Genomic DNA, 19640 nt, shown 5'->3' on the forward strand with positions numbered 1-19640 from the left:
GCCTGTCAGTAAATCTATGAACTACATCTTCTTATCCTTACTGACTAATGTGGTTTTGAAACCTTACACAATATTTGTGTTTTAAGTAACAAGAGGTTTTGTGGTAAGATTGGCTGTGGAAATGACAACAAAAATGATATGTTCTATTTCAGTAGTTGCCATAGATAGCTCACCGAGATCCCATACTTCAATTCTCTTTAAAAATGTTTACTTGCTAATAAATCTGAAAATATTGTATTCATGGTAAAACAAAATATGTATATATTTTCATGGCTGACAATCACGCATATACCAGTTTTTCAGCACTATTTTATTACAGAATTTTGGCTATTGCTAATTCCATCCCAACCTGTATCTTTTTACAGAACTTCATCGTGGTGACTTAATTTTTTTCCTTTTTGAAGAATATAAAACAAAACATATGACTAAACAAAACACAACAGATTGCAGTTGCCATTATTTTTAGACTATAAAATGACAGTTACAATGAGAAGCAGCAACCAATGTGCATTTACCTGATTATACATGGAAACCCTATTTCAGATATAACATGGACCTTTATAATACTATAAAATTCAAAATATTTCTGATACCGTTTTATTAAAATGCAACCGTCGTATGCAACACGTACATAATTTGTCTACAAACAAAAAGGAAAAAGTCAGATATGATTTGATTTCAGTTAGCATGTTTTTCTCTTTTTTGTATGCATTCCTCACATTACATGTGATTTTAAAAGGGGACAGCAACATCGTGTGATAGGATATAAAAGGAATGTTTGTTTTGTACAATTCCCACATTGTGGCCTTGAAATATCGGATAACTAGTGTTGTGGCTAAATGAATACACATCATTAACATAAAAAACATTTGTGTCATATAATGTAGGACAAATCAGAATGAAATGTTTGTTATAAATATGTAATTCATTAAGTTGACCGCTGGTGTGATATACACAACAATGCAAAGACTAAATAAGGTACAGTCGCTGCTTCATTTGTCTTTTAAATACAGGTCATTTGCATTACATATAATAAAGTATGTTTAGGGTGAATTTGATTGCATCTGACCGTTTGTGTCGAATTCCTACAGGTCTACACAGTCAATGCAGTTTTGAAAAGGAACCCAACATTCCATCATATCATGATGCGCTGTGGGTCAGTCAGTACTGGCAAAGGGGCACGTTAGAAACTGGTAGCAAGGCAGCATGTAGATGTCAACTAAGATTGTTATAATTACATTACTGTTTCAAGTCTAGAATTATGTCACTTCACCATAAAAGTATCTTAAAAGCATGTCATTACAATACATAGCATTATTCACTTAAATGAGTAAGAAAGTACACATGATGAAGATGAAAGGGCAATTGAACAAAAAGAGGACTGAGAGAAATAATTGAGGATGCTTCCTGTAGCTGTCGAAAAGATCAGGAGGATTTTTTTTTTCCTTCAAGCTCTGAGGATTCACCTGCCTAGACTGCAGGAATATGTCCATATGTGACCTTTGGCCTTTGAGTCCTGTCTCATACGAATACGGCATGCTCGGGGGGGGGGGGGAATCCCTCCTTTAATATCAACATAAACATCTGAAATGACCCAGTTACATAGCTAGCCCCCACAGGTTCACACACTGTCAGTCACTCCATAAAGTGCACTCTCCATCCTGCAGCGCAGCTTGGACGTAAAAAAAAAAAAATATTGAAGAAAAAAGTTTGTGAGAGAGGGTGACTCGGGGTCCTCTGAATGACAAAGTCTTTCCCCCCTCCGTTCGTAGCGACTGTGAAGTACACCAGTTCGGCGTCTTGGGGCTTTACGTTAATAAACGTAGCCCTCGCTGTACGGGTGTGGCGGGTTGCAGTAGGGCCCCGCCTCCTGCACGTAGGCCATGTTCTCGTCAAAGTGTGACAGCGGCACGGTGTCCTCCTCGTTGATCTGCCGCTCCATGTCCGTCTTCAGCACGGGCCGCTGATTGTCAGGGAAGGCCATGGAGAACAGAGCCTCGGGGTCGCACACAAATTTGTACACGTATCTCTCCCCTGCCACCTGGAGATAAGATAAGATTAGATAAGATAAAATGAGATTAACTTTATTGTCCCCAAAGGGACAGTTGTCAGAGCCCATGGTTGACTATGGAGAAGAAGGTATTACAGCTAATCAAACGCGGAACCATAGTCATATGTCTCTTGTCAGGGTGCAGCCCTAGGCCTCTTTTACCTTCTGCATAATGCCTTTTTCGTAGTAATAGCGTAATGATCGGCTGAGTTTGTCGTAGTTCATAGCAGGTCGATTCTTCTGGATTCCCCATCGACGTGCAACCTTTGTTACACATATCCATGAACAGACAGACACATAAACAAAGGGGAAATGGTTATGGTGAAATGAATAGAACCAGAATGTCACAGAAAGATCACATTGTACAGATTAGTGGCTTCAGTCTTGTAACATATTCCTTATGCATAATAAGAGGTGAGAACATAACACACCCCGTTGCACAACTTCCCGGTAAGAATGCAATGACGTTGTCTAAATGTCAAAGCTTACTAATCCATATTTCCTAATAACAGCAATTAGAGTGGAACCAGACTCCACACCCCTTGACAGGGATGTGTTCATTAGGAACTTGTCACCCACCCAGTGGAGCAGGCAGCAGATGTTACAGCACCTGTCTACCAGACCACACAACCTCCCCATCCTCCATTCTAAAGCCCTACTCCTACTCTCTCTGTATACCACTCTCTCTCTCTCTAACCCTGTATCTCTCTCTCCCTCTCTGCCTGGACCCAACACTAAAAACGTTGCACCCCCTTTCATGTCCTCATGCTCATTCATGTGTTACACCTGCCCGGGCCAAAGGCAGAATTTACGGCCACCCAAAGCCCAAAGTTAGCGCGTTTGGTCACCTGATGGTATGAATGGCCCCCCTGTTCGCTGCAGCTGGCTGGTTCCACTGAGTTGGGCCATGCGGACCGATGCCAAGTTACCCCCCCAACACACACACACATACACACACACTCCTCTAACCATTACCCTACCAACACCGGACACTGACTATGCCTCTCTGTCTGCGATGTGAGCGCACAAACCCAGACCTGTTCCATTTCAAAGGGCAGAACCGTCAACACCGTTTATATTTTTAGGAACAGGTTCATTGAAATATTTAGTAGGCCACTCTCCGGTTGACAGTGTGTTTGATTTGATCAGATTTCATACTTTTAGCACGGGGTGAGGCAATAAAAAGGAACGTCAGTACATTGCCTCGTTCAAACGTTTCCTAACACGTTATCCTGACCGTTTGAAGAGCAGATTTCACCTCAAACTCACTTCAATGATCAGAATAATCTGGTTACTGTTGCTTGAAGGGACTAAGATACTCCATGTGGAATATGATGAGACAGACATGCTCTCACCTCCTCTGGCTCGATGAGTTTGAACTCCATGCCCCGGCCGGTCCAGGCGATAAAGTGAGAGTTGGACGGGTCGTCCAGGAGAGCCACCAGGAACTGCCAGAGCTGCAGTGAGCCTCGGCGCTGGTAGGTTGGACCTTCACGGTACAGACCTGACTCCTGCTTTATGTCACCTAGAGGGGGGATGGAAGGACGAGGTTGTCATTTCACGTTTCAATGAATATCTTTGATTGAAATTACAAGTGAAAGCAGCAGTTTATGTGTCGACTCTTGGACATCTCACCTTCGACCTTTTCGGGGACCACGCAGGTGTCGTCGTAGAAATGTCTTGCGACTTTATCGAACATGCAGCCTGAGAGACGAGACAGTGTTGAGAAATCACGTTAGGAAAACGGCAACTTGGACGGGATGAATAACCCAACCAACATGCATGTCTCCGAGCGTCATCCCTCACCTTCAGTCCTGCCGCTGTGAGCCAGATAGCCGTCTTGCCTCAGGTAGACAGAATGGCAGCTAGGCACTTCTGCTGGAGACAGGGAAGAATGGGTGTTAGAAGCCCTTAAGGGAGCATTAGGACAGTATCAGCCAACTGAGAGCAGTCAGTTACTGCTCACTCACTGCACCACTACCCCTGATTAAAGAACATGTCTTCTAGGATGACACTGGATCTCAGCCAACACTAAGCGCACAATAAAGCGCACAATATGACACTAGTACTGAGCAGTGCAGTGTCGTAGTCTAGGCTAAGCTCAAGATAACCCATTAGCAGCATTGGAGTAAATGTAGCATAAAATGTTGGGCATGTTTTCTGCTTGTTCTGTTTCTTCAGCAGTGAAGCATGATGGCTGTGATGGCTTTGTTTCACTGCCTACAACTTCACTGGTACTATTTACAACGGTATAATATTACACTGTATATGTCTGGCCCTCCTATAACATTACAGCTGCTGGTTACAATCAAAGGGCCGAAACAGTTACAAAGTGAATGGTCAATAAAATGACTAACCCCGTTAATTTAGGGCCATCAACATTTCTCTGAACTTCATCAAAGTAATGGGCTTGTAGAGGAAATTACTGCTAATGAAATTACCAGGCTCCCCTCCCATCCTCTCAACAGGCCTGGTCTAGTAAACAAGCTGCAGAATGACTGCTAATAAATTCCCCTAAATGGTCAATCTGGGATATAAAACATGCTGGAAAAGGGCTCCCTCTGTTCATCCACACCATCGAGATACTTGGAAACCTGTGTAAATGTTTGCAGGGTAGTGTTCATTAGGCACCAAACTGAAGGCAACAGACTGAAATAAACCATCCAGTGTGGCTCAGTTGGTAAAGCATGGTTGTGGGTTCCACTCCATGGGGGAACAGTATGAAAATGTATGCACTCACTACTGTAAGTCATTCTGGATAAGAGAGTCTGCTGAATAACTAAAATGTAAATATTAAGGACTCCCTGGATGTAGAAACATTTGTTTTCTGTTGCAAATGTTTTCTGTAGCGCTCTCTTATGAACATGTCCCTGTTGAAAAGGGCTCATGTTACAGAGAGAAGGCCAACTCAAAGGGAGCTCAGTGCTGTTTATATTGAAATCTTTCTCTGCATGAGGCAGCAGAGTGGACGCCACATTCCACCCTGACTCGGCACACTATTACACCACTCCACAGTAATCTCTCCTTATGAATGAAGCCAACAGGATTAGAACACCCCACCACCCCTTCTGCGACCAGGCACAGACATTAGAGCACCACAGGAAATGGAGCCCGGCACAGACACCCAAACCAGAACCCCCTGCGCTAATAATGGGTTAATCCAATCAACAGGCCCATTCCTCAAATGACAACTATCTGGTCTGATTAAAAAGAGGGTGACTTGATACTGTGGTGGGTCCAAATGACAACTCTCTGGTCTGATTAAAAAGAGGGTGACTTGATACTGTGGTGGGTCCAAATGACAACTCTCTGGTCTGATTAAAAAGAGGGTGACTTGATGCTGTGGTGGGTCCAAATGACAACTCTCTGGTCTGATTAAAAAGAGGGTGACTTGATACTGTGGTAGGTCCAAATGACAACTCTCTGGTCTGATTAAAAAGAGGGTGACTTGATGCTGTGGTGGGTCCAAATGCTCAAGTATTTGGTTATATTATTGAGTGAAAAGAGTGTTCTTTGGTCGAATTTGTCATATTTCTCTAATGATGGACAGTAAAATATAAATATACAGTATGCTACATTTTTCTACAGCTCTTACCCTAGTTATAGATTCAATGGTTGTAAAGATGGGGAGAGGTCTGTCCGTAATAAAGAGATGTTCTGCTTTTATGACACCACACTTCACAAAGCAAGTCCTGCAGGCTGTATGTATAGATACGTAGGCTATGTATGCCGTTTTTAAATGTATGTAGTTCTGTCCTTGAGCTGTTCTTGTCTATTAATGTTCTGTATTATCTCATGTTTCATGTTCTGTGTGGACCCCAGGAAGAGTAGCTGCTGCTTTCGCAACAGCTAATGGGAATCCTAATAAAACATCAAATACCAAATAAGATAATGACACCACAATATTAAATACAACATATTTTACTGTCTCTATTACCACCACCTCCTCCCCAAGACAGAAGAGGACAACTAATACACCCACTCACCAGAGTCATAGGTGAAATCCCTGGGCTCCTGTTTGATCATCATGGAGGGGGGGTACGTGGGGGGAATGGGTGCCCCCACCATGGCAGGGTGCTCAAACAAGGGGTCGGGGTACTCCTGCTTGAAGCCTTGTGGGGGGAATAGGATGTTGGGCTCAGACATCTGTCTGTGGTACATGGGTCTTCCATCCCGAGACATCGACGGTGGGGAGGGGAACGAGTGGCAGGGCTCCGACAGCTGACGTCGAAATCTGACAAAGGCAAAAATATTACATTTTCACAAATTTTCATGATAACCGATTGAGACAGATGGACTGACATAAATACACATTTTTATATCTAAAGCGTGACAATTTATACAACCCGTTGTGTCTAATTAGAATGGTAGATCTAGATTCTGGTAAGCTGTACTGAATGTACTAAAATGATCAAATCAACTTAAAATGTGCACTTGAAACTATGTCGATAATGTTTTGTTAGTGCCAGTTTAAAGATGATGTAGTGGTAGCCTACAGTATACAGTAGCTGTGTAGTACAGTACCTGTGGTCCATGGAGTAGGTGCTGTCCGGGAGGGGCTGGGAGGGCTGGAGGTGGGGGTACGTCCTGTCTGGTTTGGGGGTGGGGACGGCCGTGGGGGAGCCATTATGAAGGGGGGACACGGGGTTGCTGCAGGGGGGTGTCGCTGGGCTGGAGGGCTTCATGCCTGTTGGGTGTTTGTGCTGCTGGTAGGCACTGAGAGACACATGGGGTGGAGGGATCAGTCTGTTGTTGTTTTTACATTATGTCGACGCATGCCGTTTGAGAAAAGCCATTGTAGTGTGGCCTTGTATTTCAACGCTATCCTTTTCCATATCCAATCGTCTTTTATGTTATAGTTATTGTCAAAATGACAGTTTAAAAACTTTTCGTGACAAAATTTTGAATTTGAATTTTGACACATTTCCTTCTTTAAGAAAATATATATATTTTAGAGTATGTTTAGGGTTTAAAATACTTTCGTGTTTCCTCTTCTAGAATACATCTTCAAGATGATCCTTGACGTACACGGCACTGTAATATCACAAGCATATATCACAATGCCATATATCACAAGTCAAATCAATTCAAAATTTGATGTAACTAGGCAATTCTTGTGCCATAGGCATTTTGGTTCATTTGAAAAAGCACCTTAGGTAGACAGTATATTATCCTAGATCTATTCCCCAAGTCAAGCGCATACCACTTGAAACATTTAGCACAGCACCTGGCCTTTTGTTTCATAGGGAATGGCTGCAATTCCAATGTCTTGAATTCTCAAAATGGAAGGAAGTAATACAAGTTTGAAAACAGGGTGGGAAGCCAGAAGTACTGTAGTTTATCAAGCAATCATAATGAAGCAGGCATTATCCATCTAACAGCGTGGATATATGTTGAACAGCCTGTAGAGATGAAAAAAGACTGTACAAAATGGGACTCATTTTTATTTTCATCAAACCACATTTACCTGCAGAATCCTTGTGAGATTTCGCTACAGGTAAAATAAATACTACTTCAATATCCCACAGGATATTTTCCAAACCACCAAAACCTATGATGTTCATTTTTGGGTGTTAGTCTACTTCTTTGTGTGCAATCTGGCTCTGTTGGTTCCAGATATGGGAAAGTGGAACCTCGTGTGATATCATACTGGCTGATGCAGATAGCTGGGATGTTTTCAACCTGTTAATACTTGTTTTATCAAGCTGAGGCTGGTGCTGTGGCTTACCTACCTGATGTTGTACAGGCACTTCTCCCCATAGTGGAGTTTGAAGGGCCGCTCCTGGCTACAGGCGGAGCCCAGCTCGGAGCAGGGGCTGTGAGGCTCCTTCTTGATCTTCAGCTGCAGTCCGTGGAATGCCACTATGACATGTACGTGTGAGAGGGAGGGAGGGAGGGTGGATGGAGAGGAGACATTAGATTGGTGACGTTGAAACATTTCTTCAGTAACTAATTCATTATTTATCAGTACTCTATATGTCCAAATGTACAATAGTCATATAGTCCCCATGAAAAGTAAACCTAATTTAAAGGCCTTTCCACCACATACAAAATCCTTATTCAACACTTGGGTAATAGGTATACATGTCCAGTACTCCCTAAGGACAGGGCCGGGAATATCTATGCAGACTATTTATATTTCTAAGTCCAGAATCACAGTCTTTATCACTCACTGTAACTCACTTCTCGCAGTTACACAAGGGGAGTCTCTTCCTTCCTGAAATATGACAATCTCAAAGCAGGGCTAGACTCCACTAAATCCCTATCACGTTTCAGCTAACTGCCAATACTGTCCAGACAACACTAACAAGGCCCATTGATCTGAGCCCAGTCTCTGTACCTATGCCCAGTTTCCAACAGTGGCCTGTGCATTTAAGAAGCTGTTAAGTGCCAAATCAGTCCTGATTAACATCCCATCATCTTGAGTCATGATCAACACTAATTCAATTGGCCACGGTGATGAAAACCAAGTCAGTCAGGATCAAGTCAGTCCCGGGTACCTGGAGAGCTAGCGTGTCACCGCTAATAAACACACGTAGGCTACGTACGTGCACGGACATGCACACGCGGTTGCACCAGGCACATGCACAACTACTGAGGAGAGTATAAACCCAAAGTGCTTTACTTATGCAGAGAATAGGGCACAATCATTTCCTCATTACCGTTGACAAGAAGAGGTTTGTCAATCTTCATATTAAAATCCGCATCAGACACACTGTGATGTCAAAACAAAGTAGATACCGATCATGAAGGGAAGTGAAAATCAATCAAACTAAACAAAAAACTAAAATTGCTTGTCTTTTCTCTGGTTATTTAGGGCTAGAACCATGCTCAACTGTCTACCTGGGGGATTGTCGGGCCACTGTATGTTTTTCTAGAATGTGCCTTAGAAAACAAGTCCTTTCCAGGGCTGATGACTGATGAAGTAGTTTAGGGGTTGAGGAGCTGAGAGAAGTGGATGTTTTGAGTTTCTCACTGCTGACTGACAGCTTGGCCTGTGTGACAGTGTCACAGTCTCTCTGTGTGGAGGAGTCGATCTGTCAACACCCCATCTGACGCCTGTGTCCCAGGGGACTGATGCACGGGGCACGTTGGGGCAGAGCACAGGGGATGTTCACAGGTCTCGCTGGCCTCGGTGGGGCGCGACCTTTACAGGTCATCGATCGGTGGTCAAAGTGATACCTCCTGAGGGGAGACCTTTAATGAGGTCGAATGGCATCATAGGCGTCGCAGACACAGAGGCTGCAGCCTTATCTGGCTAATTAAAGGCTTATGGCAAGAGGGACAATAAGTAACAGAGACGTATTGTTTACTGTTTTGTGATGTACATGTATTTATTAATGGACATACACTGAATAAAAATAGAAATGCAACATGTAAAGTGTTGGTCCCATGTTTCATGAGCTGAAATAAAAAATCGCAGACATCCCAGGCAGCACAAAAAGCTTATTTCTCTCCAATGTTGTTTACATCCCTGTTAGTGACCATTTCCCCTTTGCCAAGATAATCCATCCACCTGACAGGTGTGGCATATCAAGAGGCTAATTAAACAGCATGATCATTACACAAGTCCACCTTGTGCTGGGGTCAATAAAAGGCCACTTTAAAATGTGCAGTTTTGTCACGCAACACAATGCCTCAGATATCTCAAGTTTTGAGGGAGTGTGCAATTGGCATGCTGACTGCAGGAATGTCCACCAGAGCTGTTGCCAGAGAATTTAATGTTCATTTCTCTACCATAAGCTGCCTCCAACGTCGTTTTAGAGAATTTGACGTCCAACTGGCCTCACAACCGCAGACCACGTGTAACCACGCCAGCCCAGGACCTCCAAATCCGGCTGTGGGATCGTCTGAGGGGGGCGGGTGGGGGTGCTGAGGAGTATTTCTTTCTTTAATAAAGCCCTTTTATGGTGAAAAACTCATTCTTATTGGCTGGGCCTGGCTCCCCAGTGGGTGGGCCTGGTATGCCCTCCAAGGCCGACCCATGGCTGCATCCCTGCCCAGTCATGTGAAATCCATAGATTAGGCCCTCATTTATTTATTTATTTCAGGTGACTGATTTCCTTATATGAACTGTAACTCAGTAAAATCTTTTAAATTGCTGCATGTTGCATTTATATTTTTGTTCAGTATAATTATGGTTTATGAAATGATGTATTTGTCCTACAACACAGTAAGTTAATATGCACATGAACTGAATGAGCTACAATGTTAAGAACAGCTCATGTGCTATAAGAGAGGCACCTAAAATAGAGATGGAAATGTCACAATAGATTTATCAGTGGGGTGCCAAGGTACACCAATCAATATGGAAGACATCACCTGTAACGAGAACAGATAAACCTTTTTAGAATGTCAAGTCCATCAATGTGAAATTGCTGTGAATATCTACAGATTGATGTATTTAAATGACTGTGTTTTTTAAGAACAAACATTTCAGACAATTAATTACATCATTTTGAATTTCTCAAATATTCTATCAACTTCTTTGGCTGGTTTTCTGTACAAAATGAAAATGTCTTATGCTTGCCCACATTAATTGCATTTTAATATTTTGATAACAAACTACTATTGTTTGTTTGGCCCTATTCCTTATTTAGAAACCAAACCATACATTTGGTTCAAAACAACATTTTGATCATTGATTTTTATAAATACAGATTTTAGTGTATTTGCATTTTGTCTCTGACTTTACGCTTTGCAGTGCACAAAGTAAGTGCACACAATCTCTTTCATTGATTATTTTGGTTCCCTTATTTAAATCATATGTGAAATACCCCCCAACCAGCTATGCCGTTCACAGTGAATTTTCTCAATACATCCACTATATTGGCTGCAATCTAAGAAATGTCATTTTGGTGCCAATCATTCCTAATTACCACAAAACCCCCTTGAGGGCAACAGTTGTGTGTATTGGGTTACAAACTGTCTATTTTGGCATTTACAGTGAAGTCTACTTTTGGCAGATATTTCTCCAGTCCATTCATAAAATATCAGTCTTTTGGCAACAGGGGGGAAAAACTTCAATTTTCACACAGTGTAAGTGCTTGCCATTACTGTTAATGTTAGTAGCTCTTATCCGCTGATTGCATGTGGTCTCATTTTACACCATCTACAGTACTTCTTCATACCCTGCTAAGTTATGCTAATGAGAGCTTGGAAACCACTAACTTTGAAGGTATTAGACAAAGTTTCCTCCATGAGCAAAGCCTTAAGATTCAATGTCTGGAAGTTTCCCCTTCAATTGTGATGTTAAGTATGGTTGATGTACATGGAAAAATTGTCCACAAGTGAGGTGATAAAAAGAGGACATGAATGCTTCTCTATGAAGCGCAAAAAATATGTCAAAAATATCAGCTTATATCAACAGTGATCTCAAAGTCTATTTCCATGTTTCCACCTGTTCTCTATGTCTATTTCCTCAGACTGTAAGGATGAATTGACTGTACAAGTCATACACCTCGTTTTACCTCTATTGACCTCTAAACAATCCCACCATCCTCTCTCTCTCTCTCTCTCTCCTTGGTGAAACCCATATTGGAGTCCTGCAGGCTGGGACGCCTGCTCGAGAGCCCAACCACAGTGCCCTCGCCCTCCCTCCCACCATCTGTTTGTGCCTCTCCAGTCTGCTCCGGCATGCCAACAGGACGTTTCCTATGGTCAGCAGTCTCCTACTACAATGGACACGATGAGCCCTGGATGGCTTTGAAGGACATGGGGACCTCAAGACCTTATAGATGTTACTGTGCAACCATTTTGGATCCTATAGTGGCTATGTACCATACTGTACGTCTATGGAGCTCAGAGAAAATGGTAGGAGGTTCCTCAAAGGCAAACAGTTTCTTGAGACAAATGTAGAAATAAAAGTATTGAAATGAATAAAATATTCTGAGGTGAATATCAAACATGTGAGTGATAAAGGGGGGTAACGGTCATTACAGACACCGTTTCCTGCTTTCTCACTGTTGCACAGGCCATTTGGCTCATCTAAAAGACATGTGCTATAGCACTGGATCCCACTGAGCTCCACTCACTCCATCTCTGTCTCCACGCTGGCTGACTTCCTTCATAACCACACTGTGCCAACAACAGCCTCGTCTCCACTCACTTTAAATGCTCATTGTACTGGGCCACCAAGTGCATTATAATGTATAGCGCATTCATGTCAAGATATATTGGATTTCTTCCAGTATAACCACCACAACAAATACTGACAGTTACAGAGGATAAAATACTGTTGGAAAATATTGAGTTTGAGATTATTATTATATATATATGAAAAACACTATCTGATTATTATCACTCATTGCAAATGACTCAAAATATTTGATCAATAAATAAACCCCAGTGCTATAATATCACAGCTCCCTCTTCCACCCCCTCTCTTCTGCACCTGTCTGCCAACCTGCAAGACTAGCTCTCCGGAGACCACATGTGAGAGTGAAGGTGGGGGTACTGAGAGACATGGAAAAACACACACACACTCACACACAAACACATAGACTCACACATGCATACACAAATACAATAACATTGTGGCATCATATACTCACAGTTTTCAGTCTGGTAGTCTGGGACAAACTGCTCGTCATTGTCGGGAACTTGAGCTAGAGAAAGAAGCAGAGAGGAGAGGAAAAAGTGATTTTCATGCCGATGGACAACACCAGACTCATGATATCCAGTCTAGTCGTCTCAATCCTTTCTTTTGGCAAAAAGCCTCTAAAGACATTAAAAAAAATCACTTTATGGACATGTATCTATTCATGAACAAAGCAATGTAAATGCAGAATCCTCCCAATGTTTATCCAAGTTATAATGCACCAACAGACAAATAGAATGCAAATGGAGCAGCTAAAAGCTAAAATAACAGTCTCTAGGGAGAACCAATGTATTGTTCTTCCCCTCTTTCTCTTGATTGCATATGTCCTGAGGTCGTCTAGTCCGTTTTTTGATGATGCTGTAGCTTCAGGAGTTTGCTATCTCCACGCCGATAGCAATAACACCCATTGTTAACAGCAGCTAATTGGGTTCTTCCCCACTGCTGAATCCACCTGTACCTGCCGAGTTAGCTCTGCTCCAATCCAGACTGTTTCACCTATCATTCACACTCCTGTGCTTTCGGCTAATGCTAAGACAATGAAGGCTCTGCACAGGGTCCAATTAGGCACGTACATATTTATATCACACATATTTGCACTTTTTAGGTCCCTGAAGTTTGACGAGTTTGGAGAATTGTGGCAAACGGCAATATGAGAGATTTAATTGTGTCATTAGCACGTCTATTTTTACGCCCAAAGAGGTGGATTCTCATTATCACTGAATCAGTATCATGTCGAGGCAGGTCTGTATCACATGATCAACTTTTGTATTTTCACTTTTAAAAATGAGAGAAAAGGAACGATCCAACAAAATAGAAAAATAAAAACTCCTATTTTCTCACAATATATGTGGTGTAAAAACAAGTGAAAAACTATTAGGTCAAGCCTTGTGTGAACTAATGTTCACTGTAAAACAAGTGCCAATACGAGACTGTTCTGATACACACTAGGAAAGATGAATAATATTGTATGGTGCAATACTGTATAGTGATAAAGATCAACATAACAGCAACTGAAGTATAATTGTAAAACCCTGTGCACCTGCTGACTTCAATTCTTTGTGCCAGCCAAGCCCCCTCTTGCAGTGGGATTGTGGTGTGCATTTCTGCCTCAATATGGCCATTGTAAGAACTACAAAGCACCTTTTCGTGCAAAATAATGTCCTACCTTGCCACTACAAATATTTACAGACCAGAACTTTCTCTCAATTCAAAATACTGGCTCCACCACAAAACCATGACTGGAAAACGTTCACCCAGTGCCAGCCTGACCACTCAAAGAAAAGAAAACAATGTCTCCGCCACAACTTCTTTCTACTTCAGGTTCGCTAGCACTGTGTAACACGCGCACCGCAGGCATCACACAGTCGCAAGGTTCAAAGCGAGAGGGGAAGAAGGATGGAGACGGACAGGCGGAAACGAAAGGAGAGGGGGAGAAAGTGATGGAGACGGACAGGCGGAAACGAAAGGAGAGGGGGAGAAAGTGATGCTGCAGCCGGACGTATGAGTCACTGGACCCAGTCTGTGAATGGGCCAGCTGATCCCTGCAACAATTCCCGGGGAGAGCACCAAAATTACAACTCCATTCACAAAAAGAGAGAGAGAGAAAGAAAGAGAGAGAGGGCGAGAGAGAGAGAAAAGAAGAGAGAAAAGAAAAACAGCCAAGCCCCATACACAGGCCCTGAGTAGTAGTGGCACATCCTTTGTCTTTTCCTCAGCCCGTTCTTTTCATCCCAGCCCAACACCATCAGGCTCCTGTACCTACAAGTGCTGTGTGTCTGATGGTGTTGGGTTTCAAACAAATCTAGCTAGCGCGCCAGCAACAGGGCCGGGATGAAAAGAACGGGTTGAGGAAAAGATTTACTGTCTCCTTTTCAAACTGTCAATTCAATAGACCAGACTGCATCAATTATCATTTTCACATTTGCGTCAACATTTTACTTAAAAAATTCCAGTATTCTAAAATTGTGGCAACCTCACCGAATAGATTTCAAAATGAAATTGATACTTGAAGAACTCCCAAAAAGAAAGAGAAAAAAAGCCTTGGCCAAAATGGCCAGGTTAAGAACCCTTCAACCTCTCGGTTTGTGATGTCAGAAATTCAGTCTGTCTCCCATAATTCCTCCTCTTATTTCCAATTACCTGAATGAATAAATCTTTGAAATAGATAGCTAGGTATTCCTTTTCATCTTAATGGACAGGAAGTCATTTATTAAATCTACTTCAATCTTGAAACGTACATCACAATGATCCACGACATGCAGAACTGTACTCCTTACAGTAATATCTATATCAGGAACCAAGTCCTTTTTCCCCCACTTAAATACTAAAATATTAAAACGACATCTTATTCTTTTACAAGCCCTGCGGTATATACTTCATAATCTAACTGGCGGAGAGTAGCTGGTAAAGTATTCCAATATCTATTTCAAAGCATACTTTTCATTTTTAAAACTCCTAAATTACACTGCAAGCATTTTTAAACGTATTAAAGAATAGATGAATCTCATCAATGATTAAGTTGCCTATCCACCTGTGCAAAGCAGGGAGAAATATTTTTCTACCTCTTTGGAAAATGTAATAACCTCAAAAAACTTACCAGAAAAACATCACAGTTGATAGAGTATAATAAAAAAGTATATTATTGGTTAAGGATCTACACTTTAGACCTTAACATTACGACTAGAGTCATCTGCCAGTAGAGACTAAGGCCTACTGGATAAAGAAACAGGTTGTCTTGTTCAATACTAATATAGTGCAACAGTAGAGCTGAAGAAAATATCTAAACAATTTACCATAAGTACACATTTTTCTAGATGAATTTCAAATATGTGGTCTGAATATAAATCATCAAAAGTTCAATCTGTCATCAAACCTCGATTCCCCTCAAAGCTTGAGAGACCAACAATGAACAAAAGCCCTGACACTGACATAGATTGAACAACAAAAGAATGATGTCATTATTGATACCAAATGTAGCCTAATTCTAATCCAAACTATATTTGTTTTAAATAGTTAGCTGACACAAGATGTGGGCATGCTTTTGTCATCCATAATGCAGTCCACATAAATCAATGATGTGTAGTGCATACAAGGAGAAAAGTAAATATGCAGTGCATTGGGGCGGCAGGTAGCCTACTGGTTAGAGCATTGGGCCAGTAACCGAAAGGTTGCTGGATCGAATCCTCGAGCTGACAAGGTAAAAATCTGTCGTTCTGCCCCTGAACAAGGCAGTTAACCCACTGTTCCCTGGTAGGCCGTCATTGTAAATAAGAATTTGTTCTTAACTGACCTGCCTAGATAAATAAAGGATAATATTTATTTTTTTTGAGAGAAAGATGTCCCACCTACAGAGATAAACTTAGTTATACTATGTGTAGAAAGGGAACTCATGGTGCATACACAATACGAGTTAAGGTGATGGGACCAAATCATACAGCACATAATGTTGTGGGCTTGTTTTGGTCCCTAAGCAAGCGGCAAGTACAAACTTCAAGATTTGTCATGCATGCATACAATCATATTGACATGGGAAATTAAAATGATTAAAAAGTCATGTAGATGACTTTTATAGAAGCTACAAAGAACTCACACGTTGAAGCCACATCCTACATCAAATTTACACCACTATTGACTCAGAGTCAGAAACTTTGTGATTTCATGTTTTAAAACCTAATGCCAATAACATAGATTGGACATACTGCATATTATAATTTATAGGTCACTCTAAATGTAATCAAAGCAATAATAACATCCAGAAATGTAGTAACAAAAGTTTTAAAGAATAAAAAGCCATGTTTTTTCTGTTAATGCATATTGCAGCTTATTAGCAATCAATTGTAAGGAAGAAACATTGCAAACTAATGCAAATGTCCCATGCAAAGAAAAGCATTTTCAATATGTAAATGATATTCAAGAGAAGAAGATCAAATGCAGATACAAACAACAGACTAATACGTTTACAAACTTAGACATGCACAAACACAGGAAACATGCATCTTACAAAAATGGCACAGGCACAATATGATCAATATTCTTTACTAACCAAAACTTCTGTGCTGCAAACAGGGCGGAAAGAAGACACCCGCGCTTAAGTCCTGAAGCATCACGTCTGAGTTATACCACACAGAGCAAGTCTTGCCATTAGAAAAAAATTCTTAAATAAACAAAAACAAAAATTTAACTCTCAACAAAAAACAAGTAAATCCGTTATTTTTCTTCCAAAAGAAAAATAAAGAAATGGAGAAGACAGCTGATACTACAGCTATGGAGGATGATCTTTAGAGCGATGCGCTGAGAGGAAAAGAAAGAGATTGAGTAAGGGAGTGTGAGAGAGAGAGAGCGATAGAGAGTGAGTGAGAGAGAGGAGATGGTAGAGGACCGGTGGAGGTGGTACGGTGGTGGCGGCTTGCGTGCGTTAGCTCTTGCCAAAAGCAGAAGAGACAGTGAGCAGCGGAGAGCTTTCTCGTGGTAATTTGTGATGACACTCTGGGTAGAGCCTCCTCAGTCTCCCTCAAGACCACGCTAACACAGTCTCTAATGTATGCATGACACACAAGGTGCCTCTTCCACACAAGCTTTAATTGGACTGCACGTTAGTAGGAATGGAACTTGGGGCCGATTTTTTCTACATTTCTACTTTTCCCTTTCCCTTTCTCCAATTCTCTTACTATGTCTTTTAAACCAAGTGAGCTTGTTGAGCTTTGACACTAGAGTAAATGTGTAAACACTTACCTTCCGCCAGCCAGGTCTCTTGCAGTTGACTGAGGTCCTGGAAGAGTTCTAGGAGAATAAAACAATGGAGGACAATCATGGAGGGGAAGAAAAAACAGGACAAAAAAGCTTCAGAAACAATTCCCTCCACTATGACATGCTAATAGGCTTAGAATGCCACTGGAGGCTTGGCCAGATGATTCAGAGGCACGTGTGTAACTAATAACAACTCAATTTGGGTCTGTAGCCACTGACAGATGCTCCTTGCAATCTTCACAGGTGAATGTCTTGTAATTGAGATTTTGCTTACGAGTGCAGGTGGCCACAAACCAATTGAATTTTGCTAAATGTTAAGAAGCCGTGAAATGAACTTTTCCCTCCCCTCTGCTCTACCTACCTTCAGTGTCCAGGGCCAGGTCAGAGTTAATTAATTTTATTTTTCTGTCATTTGCTGGTCTCTCGCTGCAAGACGTCTTCCCTTGTGGCCTCTAAAAGGGAGAAAACAAATCAATGTTTCCCACTGGAGTGATTCTGTTGTGTACTAGCACAGATGACAGCTGAGAGAGCAATAGATGGCCATCAATCACACAGCTCACACACTTTTAAATTTGCCCAGCCTTTTTCTTTACCTATAACTACAGAGGGAATGCAACACTTCAGTGATTACTAGTAATAACGTAATTACAATATTTCTTAGAATATATAACCTCATGTATTACACAGTAATAGTTTAAATATTAAGCTATCCGTTCATACATCTGCACATGGAGGTGACTGAGCGACCAACTGAGTGACCAGCGTGCAGGTTTTACATCAACTTAATAACACAGTAATGAATAACAATTTCCTGATATCTAAGTGCTGTTTATTTGTTATTTGGTCTCGAGTTATACGTAAAAAAAAACGTGTCTCTCACTCACATTGGATTTAATATAAGGCACTTGTTGGTCTTGAATCCCATCCATTCTCCAACGCTAATGCTCTACTTTAATTGATAAGCAATTAGCCAGAATTGTCCGCGGAGTGTGCCGTCCGACCACCCTATATCAAGATGGATTGGGGGAAGAATAAAATGAATGGACCGTCTAAACTTGCCGAGGTAGTCGACCTGAAACAGTTTAATTCATAAAGGTACAAACACCTTCGCAGTGAACTTGTACTACGATTATCCCACTACAAAAGTAAATAATTGACATATTACCTGCATAGCTCTCAATGAGTTGTGTTTACTCACCTGTGTAAAGAGGTAGGCTATGCATAAGCTTGTTTACAAACGGTCCACTTCTAGCTATAGGCTGTGCGCAAGGATGGCGATAAATACTGAGAACAACCACCTAACGTGACCAAAAGCTGTGCTAAATAATACTCTAACGCATGTCGTAAACACAAAATAGAAAATAAAAGAATAGGGACACTCACCTAATTAATATGCGCCGCATTCATTCGCGGGTTTCTGTCTGTAATTAGTAAGAAACAAAAGTCAGCGATGTGAAGCCCACTGCTGATTCTGCCGGATGAAGCTAGCGCACACTCAGCTCTGGTGTTGCTTTCGCGCCGCTTGGCTTCGCCTCCTGGGGCCTCCCATGGAAAAAGAAGGCGCTCCGTTTCCTATTGGTTGTCAGTCTTTCACTGGATCCGATTTCCACCCTTCAATCAGGCACATTTTTAATCATGTGTGTTTAACTTCTAAAGATAACAACTTGTGAAGAACAGTGTCACAACTCTGTGTGTGTGTGTCTGTCTGACTGTGTGTGTGTGTCTCTGTGTGTGTGTGTGTGTGTGTGTGTGTGTGTGTGTGTTTATGTGCTTGCATGCGCATGTCTGTTTTAAACTTTTATCACTTTGCACAATGTTTCTCAAAAATTGGGCTTTTAAAAAGTAACTTATTATACTATTACTTTATGCTACATTTGAAGAAGGAAATAGGTTACCTGTGTACAGAAGCTGTTTTGTTTTGTTTGAGAACATGCTTCTCAAAGCACGTTCTTGATCAAACACACACACATACACACAGTCACATACCCACACAGTCGCATTCACACACAGTCACATACATACACAGTCACATACACACAGTCGCATGCACACACAGTCACATACACACAGTCGCATACACACACAGTCGCATACACACACAGTCGCATACACACACAGTCGCATACACACACAGTCGCATACACACACAGTCACATACACACACAGTCACATACACACACAGTCACATACACACACAGTCACATACACACACAGTCGCATTCACACACAGTCGCATACACACAC

At 41.6% G+C, this 19640-nt stretch overlaps 1 protein-coding gene across 6 annotated transcripts; it reads right to left on the reverse strand.

Annotated features, from left to right (window-relative positions):
* Nucleotides 1–291: 291 nt before the first annotated feature.
* On the reverse strand, nucleotides 292–18930 carry LOC106582231 (ETS translocation variant 1). Of its 6 annotated transcripts, none has more exons than XM_045703416.2 (14): nucleotides 18780–18930; nucleotides 18281–18401; nucleotides 17758–17848; nucleotides 17382–17429; nucleotides 16693–16758; nucleotides 12604–12657; nucleotides 7783–7912; nucleotides 6575–6766; nucleotides 6037–6284; nucleotides 3857–3925; nucleotides 3686–3754; nucleotides 3406–3575; nucleotides 2213–2314; nucleotides 292–2041 (listed from the first exon to the last, which is right to left on the reverse strand). In XM_045703416.2, the coding sequence occupies exons 2-14, from the start codon at nucleotides 18323–18325 to the stop codon at nucleotides 1814–1816; spliced, it is 1512 nt and encodes a 503-aa protein (XP_045559372.1). In that variant the 5' UTR covers nucleotides 18326–18401; nucleotides 18780–18930; the 3' UTR covers nucleotides 292–1813. The 6 variants fall into 6 exon arrangements, with proteins under 6 accessions (XP_045559372.1, XP_045559356.1, XP_045559360.1 ...); XM_045703400.2 differs by having other exon boundaries at nucleotides 3857–3928; XM_045703404.2 differs by having other exon boundaries at nucleotides 3857–3928; nucleotides 18595–18915.
* Between the last annotated feature and the right edge of the window lie 710 nt (nucleotides 18931–19640).

The sequence above is a fragment of the Salmo salar genome, chromosome 02, assembly GCF_965601325.2.
Source record: "Salmo salar chromosome 02, fSalSal1, whole genome shotgun sequence".
NCBI lineage: Eukaryota > Metazoa > Chordata > Actinopteri > Salmoniformes > Salmonidae > Salmo > Salmo salar.

Coding starts and splice junctions, on each gene's coding strand:
- LOC106582231 (XM_045703400.2), bottom strand. CDS start 18,325: ATGGATGGGATTCAAGACCAACAAGTGCCTTATATTAAATCCAAT. Junction 17,849..18,280: donor TGCCTTATATTAAATCCAAT/GTGAGTGAGAGA, acceptor TCTCCCTTTTAG/AGGCCACAAGGGAAGACGTC. Junction 2,042..2,212: donor AAAAAGGCATTATGCAGAAG/GTAAAAGAGGCC, acceptor TCTTATCTCCAG/GTGGCAGGGGAGAGATACGT.